General features: G+C 41.9%; 1 protein-coding gene across 1 annotated transcript in view; it reads left to right on the plus strand.

Moving 5' to 3' along the window:
• The window catches only part of CAMTA1 (calmodulin binding transcription activator 1), a gene marked incomplete at its 5' end in the record, with an annotated part of 24,850 nt that extends 16,449 nt beyond the window's left edge, over window positions 1-8,401 (plus strand). Inside the window, one exon of the mRNA XM_009867083.1 lies at window positions 6,177-8,401. Within this exon, the coding sequence (XP_009865385.1) occupies window positions 6,177-6,209 (33 nt within the window). The remainder of the gene's footprint in view (window positions 1-6,176) is intronic.
• Window positions 8,402-10,405: the final 2,004 nt, after the last annotated feature.

Raw genomic sequence — 10,405 nt, forward strand, 5'->3', positions numbered from 1 at the left:
TACGTCTGTCTGTAATATGTAAATTTGATGTATTCCATACACTGACACTACGTTCATGTAGCCTGCGTGTGCAGATAAGTGATTCCAGCATTTGCTTCCATGTTTGAGTTTGAAAACCTCTTCTCAAGTCAGTATCTTTTTTTTTCTGGATTTACGTGGCTTACATTACATCAGGATCAGTAAAGAGGGAGGGCAGGAGAGTTCATTGAATGACTTCTGGGAGACAAAACTTGCTGTCTTTCTGCAGTTGAAATTAAAGAGACTTTCTAGGAAAAAAAACCCATCCAGTTGTTACTGCCTTTAAGTAATAGCTCTCACCTCAGAGGAACCTGTTCCAGTGGACAGATTTCAGCTAATCACAATGCCTCCTACACAAATATTTCCCTACTCATCAATAAAACCAACCAGTCTAGCCTCCTATGAAGCAAAGCTTTGCTGAAAATCCAAGTCTAGGACACAAGCAAAAATACGTGGCCCCTTGTACCTTCTCTGCCATACTCCTGGTGGTCTGGAGCAGATCACAAGGAGCAAGTCTTTTCACATCGTTAGGTTAGTTGATCGCTTTCTGCCTACAGCAAAACTTCTGTCCTCTCTGGGGCAGAATAAGTGCACTTGTCTGTCATCGTGAGTAATAAAAAATGTGTTCATTCACGGCATCTTTCATATAAAAATAGATCCCCTTACCCTCATCTTGGTTCTTATGGTTTGATTAAATGCTGCTCTCCAGTTTGGGGAGTGCGCACGTAACACCTGAAGTCAGTTTCTCTGGTAAGTAAAATTTTATTTTGTACCTGATAAACAGCATCGACTATATTTTGTTGGTCTCTGCATACCCTTCCTCTCTTGACATTTCAGCAACAAACACTTTCCTACTCCAGTGCACCTAGGACTTATATTTTTTTGTGTGTTTTTAATATGTGCTATGCAGCAGCCTTTGCATTTAAGTACCCGGTTTCTTATGTCTCTTAATAAGGTTTGACAATGGGGGAAAATTTTAAGGGATTGAAAAGTCCCATGTTTCAAGTTCAGGGTGATGTGAGAAAATGTCATATTGGGATATGCATCATTGTACCTGCAACACAAGTTTTCAAAGTAACTTCTTTTTTCGTTTACCTCTTGCAGGGGCTGAATGTATTTGGAGCTCAAATATGTGTGTTAAATCGCAGACCGCGTGCTCTGGGGTGTCATTCTTATTGGGCCTTTCTGTCTTTCTTGTTTTGCTGCCCAAATGAGATATCTGGAAAAGGCAAGAGCTCCCTTTTCTTAAGTGTCCCACAGGTCATTTCAGCTCTCAGAGCAACAGGTAACTTGTCAGACAGCCTTCTCTGGCTTCTGCACCCTGCCCTTTACTGATCTCAGCATTCAGACTCATTAAACATTTCCCTGGCTGGGCATTATGGAGTAAATTTGATGAAGCAGCTTTATGTTATGCTTTACCCATGAAGCCATTGTTTGCTGTAACTTTTTCTCAGTAGGCCTAATTCATTTGCTGACACACTCCCATACGAGACTGGGGAGGGCACTTGGGGAGAGGAGCTGCTGCTCGCTTCTGGGGCTGTTGCTTTTTACATTGCTTCAGCACGTAATGATGCAACCTTCTGTATGGTGTCCAAGGAAGTAACACAGTTCAAAGGGCAGAAGCTTTATCTGGCCAGAGCAATCTGAGAGCCAGGACGTAGCTCCCGGCATCAGGGTTCAAAGCTCACAATTGAAATCATCTTCTTTTCCCTTTCTGTGTGTCAGCACCACGGCTGGGATCCAGACACCTTATCAGTGGTCATCTCTGTTGCACGTGCTTTTTCCGTCCATCTGCTCTTCAGCAATTGCTGAGGGAATGACTTCATCCCTTGGAGGTGCTTGCTGTCTAGAGAAGATGTTACTTGAGGACGTTTCTGTTGAAGGTTTCATCAGTGTGAAACCAAATATATGATCTTTGCAGTGGTTTCAGTAGCTGCTGAAGTAGGATGATACTTCTTGTTTGATGTCTTGCAACAGCCAGAGCCTGTTACCCTTTCTGGTGCGCTCTGGCTTGCAGCCATGCCTCACGTGAGCTGTCGTGTCCTGTGGTCCCTATGCAGCGTGGAGGCTCTTCCAGAAGTGATCCACACCAGCATACCAGTGCCTGTAGACCTCTGGAGCGGTTTGTGCACCGTCCATCACTGTGTGGCCTGCTCATATTGGTTGCTCTTAGCGCTCTCATTTTTCCTGTTACTTAAAAAAAAAAGTCTCGCTCTAAGTGTACCAAACTTGGTTGGAACGTCTTCGCTAAGAATACCCTTTCTGCTGTACTATTCTATAAATTCTGGTAGTGCACTTTTTCGTAAGGCAGTTTAGTAATGCTTGGAACTGTGAATGCTACACCTTGACCCTCTTCCCTTGTCTAAATTTTACTGGAAAGACATGAAGAAAGATCACCTTCTAGCATGAGGGCAATGCTGTATTGTTCACTTAAAAGCTCTCCCCACAGCACTTAGTGGTTTTCTGTTTTCAAGGATCCTGATTTGTCCAAATTTTTCCCTGGTACTTATAACTGCATTGGAAAATTTAGAGTGTTTATTATACTGAGCATTAATGAAGAGGAAATACCAACCCCACCTCGACACTTTGTATTGTTACAAAATCAAATCAAAGTACCACTGAGTAAGGAACTTTAAAAAAGTGTTACGTGAGGACTAAAATAACTTACAGGAAAGGATGCAGTACAGACTATCCAATAAAGAATTAATTGCTTGTAAACAATTAGTTTTAGCTTCTCTTGGTAAAGCAGTTTAGTCTTGCTTAAGAGCAATTACTTTAAATTACAAAATAAATGGATTACCTGGGTCTGGTGTCTACCTTAATGCTTATGCTGGTTCTGGCACTTCATGTTTAGCCCTGGTTTGGGGAAGAAGCAGGGCATTCACATCACCACCTCGGCGCTTCCCAGGTGCTGCTGTGGCCGTGGATTTGTCCGTCACTGGTATCGGTGAGATGTGCTTCCATTCCACTCGGGCTGTGCAACGCTGCAGAGGCCGGAGCAGAGCAGGGCGGCCGTGAGCCAGCTGCCAGGAGAGCGGAGAACTTCTCTGGCCTTCCAGGGCTAGTTCTTCTGAGCAAGGGGGAGAGATTGTCAGCCGCAGGCTGCAGGTCTTCATACCTACCAGGCAGTGTATTATACAAACAGAGGACCTACCTGCACTCTTATTTTTAATGTAATACATGCACAATTACATGTACTGGGCACAGAGGTTAGCCTAATTGAAAAAAAAAAATGCAATAGCTTAATAAATTTGAATGTTCATCATCTTGAAGCTTAAGTTTATAAATGCCATGGAATTCAGGGTTTGTTTTAAGCCATTACATACTAAACAGTACTGTATGTCCCCATGACAAATTTCAAAGTCTGTAACTTTGCTGTAAGCATATTCTGTACTAGCCTATGATTGTGTTTTTCAGCAGTAGTTATCATTGCACTTGCAGCGTTTTGGTAAGCCTGAAAATCTGTACACCAATGTAAAGCACACTTGACCGAGGAAAGAGTTGCGTGTTTCTGAACAGGATCTGTACTAGTGCAAAGGTGGAGTGCTCTAGTGATTAACCTCTGTTGGCATGTGCGTTTCAGTTAAACAGATTCAACAGGTCTGCACCAGTACAGATATTGCATGCTATAGGTTTAAGTTTGCAGCAAAGCATGTCTTGCATTCTTCCAGCAAAAGTGCTTTATTAGTGTAGCCCTTGCATGTTGAAGTGCTGAACTAAGGTAGAGCATGTCTCAGTGAAAGAGCCACCAGCTTATCTAATGTGCATGTTCTCAGTAAGAGATCTATAATAACAGGTTAATTGTACAGTACTGAAGTGCAACAGAAAACACTTGGAAGTTGCACTGCAAATCACACAGTAATTGACGATGTCTTGAACATAGTTAATCTAAGCCTTAAAAATTGCCTAGTGCATAAAGGCACTCCACATTTTTCTAGTGCAGCAGGGATCTTAGCTCACCTTCTGCTTCTAAGAAGCAACAGAAATATTAGTAATAATTTGGAGGCAGAAGCTGCTTTTCTGCTGCAAGAAGGAAAACTAAATATAGTCAGAAAAATGAAGATGTTGAGTTTGGCACTTGTGAGTGTTTTCAGTTTGCTGTACCAGTCCTCCTGTGTTTCCTGTCATGAAAAGTTGATCTGGAGTTGCCCAGCAGCTAGCACCCTAATACGAACAGATGCTTGCTGCTGCCTTCTGTGTGGTGCAGAAGCTGCCGCTCTCCTGATGTCAGCAGAGTCTTTTAGACACCAGCTTGCATAGAGCCAAAATTTCCCTGTAGAAAATTTCTCTGTAAAGTCGTGTCAGGCAGTTAGACTCTGCACAGCACTACTCAAGCAGGAATTCCGAACAAGTGGTGCTCCTTGCTCCTTCCTCAGCCTGGGGATCACAGCACTTCATGGCATCTGGCAGAGCTGTACTGCTGGACTCAGATTTCAGAGGAGTGCTGTGGCCTCTCAGATGTAGGTCTTCAGGCTCTGAAAATGGCACGTGCATTTGGACTAGCAGAGCCCTCTGTCTTTCCATACATGATATTCTCAAACAGTTTGGTGGAGTTAAGGTAATTAGCAAAGGTCTGACCTGCATATCAGTTTGTGTGATTTATTCGTTGACTCCTGTTTCCCCCAGTTTGACAAATAAAGAGAACGCTTTTGAGTGATAGAGTTTTGAGTTGGCTGAACCGAAAAGTGAGAAGCAGCCAAATGAATACACAAAACAGTGAAATGGAGGTGTACTTAGAGTTCAGGTTTTAGCCTTCATAGTATCCTTGTATTAGCAGGCTGGTGCAAGAGCCAAAAGAGGATGTGTGAGTGGAAGTCTACATAGAGAAGATACAAACTGGCACTGCTGCTGCTTAGCTCTCCCAACATCTTTTACTATCTATATTTACTTGGGCTTTGTTAAATTCATTCATACTTCGTAAGATTCTGTTACACAGACTTGCAGCTCTGACAGAGTTCTTCATACCCGAACTTCGTTATTTGTCCTTTCAAGTATTTGCTACATCAGTTGGGCACATACATGCTTTGCTAACTCACCTTAATATAGGCTGCGCTCTGCTCCTTTTGCGGGGGGAGCAGAGCAGAGGCAGGTGGCAAAGGGATTACGCTGCCAAGGAGCTCTCTGCGAAAGAATGCAGAGCCAGGCTGCCCCACGCTCGGCTGGGCACTTGCCTTCAGGTTTAGGGGCTGCACAGGAAGTCCCCGTGGATCTGGTTTGGCTCCTTTGCAGGGAGCCTTCACCAACATGGAGCCAGTTTGTCAGCCAGAGCAGAGGACTGCTGCTACTCCAGCACCAATGCAGCATTCTGCTTTACTTGATGGGATTGAAATTACTCCTTTCTCTTCATCCTTTTAATTTAATTTTTAATTATTTCAGCTTTCAGTGATGATTTAGCTCTTATGCTGACAAGTGCTAGAGGAGGTAATGTATTGCATGCATTTTAAGGAGCTGAGAACTGAAGCATTCGACCACATCTAGGGAGAGTGACTCTTCCACACTGTAGGTTCATCTCCCTTGACATACAGTGTTCTCCACTGCTGGCTGGGAAAAAACACGAATCTACTGCCAATAATGTGCTGGAAAATACAGCCACTAGCAGCTAAGCAGTAAGTGTGAAGCAAATGGCCCTTCTTCACACCCATACTGGTTCTTCTAGTCACCTTTCTTACATGAGATTCTGCATCAACAGTGGGCATCCCTTACGCGTGTGACTGACTGATAGTCCCTGCTGTGCTGGGCACAACATCAAATCATCCCCGCTTCAGCGGTGGATGGAGAAAAGAGGTCCACACTGAAAAGCCCTGTGATAATAGCTGGAATAGCAGGCAGCTGCAAACACAGTTAATGAGCAGCAGTCCAGAAAACCCCAAGTGATTAAATAGGCCAAGACCAGGATGAAGTCCAGCTGTGTAGCCACAAAGGTCAGGAAAAAACATTAGCTGGAAAGTGTAGCTTTCCAAATGTGTTCTCTCCCAGATCTCTAGTGGCCCATTCTTGCGCTTCCAGCTGTTGGCAGTGTCAGGCACATGTGACCCTCCTGTCATTTCTCTGGGAGCTGGCTCTTTTGCACGGGAGGTTAGAGCAAGGAATCGTTTTGATTTTTCTGTCTTGAAAGAGTTGCAATAGAAATGTTATATAGCTCGTCTTTGTTTTTTCAGAGTGAAAGAATTGAAAAAGGCCAAGGAACTTGAAGATACGCAGCAGCATCCCGTAGCAATGTGACATTGCTTTTCAGACTGTTTTCATTTTCTGTTTTTAGCAGAGACATGCAACAACAACAAAAATAGCCACTGCAGTTCTGGAAATACCAGCTGCAGGATTTTAACAGTAATGTTTTGGTCATTGCATTTGCACTTTCATGGACAACTTTTAATTTGTTCAGCAAGACATCTTGGAACTCAATCTTCTGTTGGATCATGGGGAAAACAAAAGACACCAGGAGGAAATTGTGAGTTGCTTCATTCTCCAAGAAGGAAGAAGCGATTAATTATCCTTTTCATATAGGGCTGTATTAAACAACATGTGGAACTGTACAAATATTATACCAAAAATATTGTTAAGAAAAGGTGGGAATGCACAAGCAACACAAGAATGCCGTTCCTGCACCTGTCTGTCATCTCCAAGAAACTGAAGCTTTGAGAGTCTCAGTGGAGGGGCTTAGATCAGTACATCTTTATTGGGTCCATGCATCCTCATTTCCTTCGCACTTCTGTCCTTTGTGTTTTATTTAAATCTCTACAGCACACTTAATGCAACTTTTTAAATCTGCAGGTTTTTAATACATCCCGTGGGAACTTACAGAAGGGGTTGGTGTATGAGATAAACGGGTAATGCATGAGGAACAGAGAGAGCAGCTTAAGCAAGTTTTAAAAAGTTTTTTTTGTATTTTTACTAGAACCTGCAAACATATCAATTGTCATGTACTTTCATATTCAGCACTTTATTTTCAAGCCTTACTTTCATGTACTATTATTTTAATTAAGTTCTTCAAATAATTTGTAAAACGTGTAGCTTTTTATCTTAAGTCCTTGTCAAACCTCGTGTCATTTTGCAGAGTCACATACATATGTTGCCTGGACATTTTATACCACCTAAAGATCAGAGTGGTGCTGCATTCTGGCCAGTAAATTTCTTATTTTGGCTACTTCATCAAAATCTGGGCAGTTTCTGTATATATAGAAGGTAGAAATGGAAAATGAGAAAAAAAATATTTGAAAGGGAATATATTGATTAATTACTAAATATTTTATTCACAAAGGGTCAATAACTTGGCAAGATAAAATTATTATTTGTATAGTTTTGTCTGAATGAACGAGAAGAGTGTGGATGTATTGTTTGTACATATTGTATATACTAAAACAAAGAGATATGTGCATGAACTCAAGAAAAAGAAATGAACAAAGCAAAGCATTAGTGGCTATGGTCTGTAAAATGAAACAAAAACTTTATTTCACTATAAGAAACTTTATTTTAAATGTTCTTTAGAAGAACATTTTTGCTAAAGCATGACTAAATGGCAAAAAAGAGCTACTGTATTTAGACTTAGGAAAAAAAGGCAGAGCAACATTACTTTAAAAAAAAAGAAAAAAAAAAAGAAAAAAAAAGGATATGTTTACATTTGATTTTGGCTACCAGGAGTTTGGTTTGGTTGGATTTAATTTATTTATTCCTTCCTTCCTTTTTTTTTCCCTGTCTTTTCTTTTTTTTGCCAATGGTGCCAAGTAATGTGAATGCTAATATTGCTTAAGAAAATTAAGTTACTTTTGCAGAGCAGATAATCATAAGAGTACAAGAACCGTATCTAGCTTACCACCATACACTCACTTCAATAAAGAACACTTAGAATGAACATAAAATGAAAAAAAAAAGAAATAGTACGAAAGTAGAAAATATGTTTCACATTTTCATATCTCCTGCTGGAAGTCAGAAAATGTAATAAAAATTGCACAAAAAATTTAAAAAATTAAGTAAAACTTAAAAAAAGATGCAAACTGATCTTGTAGGGGTGTCATGGTATATTGCTATTTCCACATAGTGAGGAGCCAAAGAAATCAGATGTTTTTAAATTGAAAGACTAATTTAAAACTGTCATAAATTCTTGACAATGGGAACTGGATTCTGATCTTTAATACACAGGAATGTAAGGGAAGAAACTCCTGACGTCCGTGTCATTGCTGTGGGTTACGTACACGTGTCTGAGATCAGAAACTGCTCCTGGGTGTTTGCTGTGCTCACGGCAGTTTAAAATTTCTGAATGGACTGGTGTAAATTTGAGATTGTTAGTTTTGGAATAGTTGTTCTTGCTTGATCCCGGCCACCAACTGCAACGTTCAAACGCAAGGCTTGTTGTGAAGCCTAAAAATATTCACACATAAGAAGCTTTTAAACTGGTGTCTTTAAAAGAAGAGTAAAAACAAAGATTGTGGCAAAAAAACCTGGGGTCAGTGCTCTTGGTGCCTTTTCTATAATTGTACCTGTTTTTAATTACTTCTTTTCACTGCCAGCATTGAATTACAGTAGATGTGCTATAGCTCATTATCAGAATTCTCTTGTACATTTCTGAACTGCTGCTTTATGACCTGATTCAATTTAAAAAAAAAAAAAAAAGGGAAAGAAGAGAAACGAATGGCCTGGCGCTCACTCTGTGCCTGTGGGCAGCCTCTTAGCCTCGATTTACTGTATGGAATTGGGATCTTAACCATTAAATTTTTCTCTCGTGCAAAAACAGAACCGGAGATGCTGAAGAATCTCCTTTGGAATTAATTGGAAATGCTCTGTATTAATACTGGAAGAACTCTGACATTTTGAAACCAAAATGTTGCTTCCATTAACCAACAGGTGACAATATCAAATCGACCTTTTCCTAACAAGAGTAGTGACCTCAGTGGAAATGTTTTAACTTCTCTGTCTTCACAGAACATGATTCAGTAATATACAGAGCTATTTCAAATTACTCTTCCAGATCCATGGGCCTGGTGGTGTATCTACCAATCTAGATCCTGCTTCAGCCAAACGTTAAAGCATGTACTTGCTGTTAAACATGCAAGCAGTTCCACGGGTGCAACAGAACTACTTGCATGCTTGAAGCCAGGTACAGCTTCCAAGTGCTTTGTTGTGTCGGGCCATAACCCTTTGGTGTGTTACTGGGGCATGGGAAAGACTCCCGCCGCAGTGAAGTGATTCTGCTCACCCTTTTCTTAGTTGTGGAACTTACATTTTCACAGAAGATAAGTAAGTGCAGCTTTCCGGGAAAATTCGAATTCCCAAGTGCCAGGAGCCAGATCTTCTGTCTTCTGATAATGGAATTGCTCCTTTGTGAAACACATTTGACAGCAGTAATACTGTGTGAAAGAAATACAGAATATAACATGAACCCCCTCTCTGGTTGCACGCTTATGGCAGTTCCACACAATAGCTGGTGCCCAATGGGGGGTCCCCAAGACTTGCATGTAAAACTAGTATAGATGTCTTCTCTTTTGTAAGTTTTATTTTTGTAACCGTGCATGTAAAGCATCACTGAATCAATGGATCTGTTGAAGAACTCAGCTGCTGGAACCATGCAAAATGTTTTGAATTGCCCTTAAAATATGGAAAATGTTTTCTGAATGCTTTATATTCTTTCTGCTGTAAATTAAAAACAAAGAAAATTTCCCCATACAAAGTGTGCACCATTTTTTTTTTTAAACATCTCTTCCATCCTAGTTTAAGCATGATGCAGTCCTTTAGTCACTCTAAGTAACCAGGAAAAAAAGGCGTGTCCTCTACTCCATGACCTGCTTGTAAGTACCCAGTTTCTTACAGGTTGTAATCCAAAGAGTCCACAGCCTACCCATGAGTAGGATTCCACAGAATCCTACTCATCAGCCCCTGGATCTGCAGCCCTTCCTGTTGCTGTATTCCAGTGTGTAACCTCCATCTGGTGTGTGAAGCAACGCGTTTGAGAGGAAGCCTTCGTTTCCTGGGCAGCAAACTCTCCAGGTCTCCGGCTGAAGAGTGCCTCTGCCCCGCGGTGCTCTGCAGCTCCGTGCACAGCGCTGCCAACCCGGTCCAGACACACCACCAGCTCCCCGCCCAGCGCCACTGCTGAGCATGACGTTACCTTGGTCTGGAATAGCCCTTGGATCCGTTTGCACAGATGTCCCGGCTGCGTCCCCCTCCAGCCTCCTGCCCTCCCGCCCGCTCGCTGCGGGGCAGCGTGAGACACAGAGGCGGCCTTAATGCCGCAAAAGCACTGCTCGGCGGCAGCCAAAACATCTGCGTGTTGTCAGTGCTGTTCTGGTCACAAAAGGAACAGACACCACCCTACAGGCTGCCCTAAAGAACGGTGCCTTCCCAGCCAGGCCCAGTGTAGGCAGAACCCTGTCAGATCGCTGCAAAAGGCACCCGG

The sequence above is a fragment of the Apaloderma vittatum genome, unplaced genomic scaffold, assembly GCF_000703405.1.
Source record: "Apaloderma vittatum isolate BGI_N311 unplaced genomic scaffold, ASM70340v1 scaffold12143, whole genome shotgun sequence".
Classification (NCBI taxonomy): Eukaryota; Metazoa; Chordata; class Aves; order Trogoniformes; family Trogonidae; genus Apaloderma; species Apaloderma vittatum.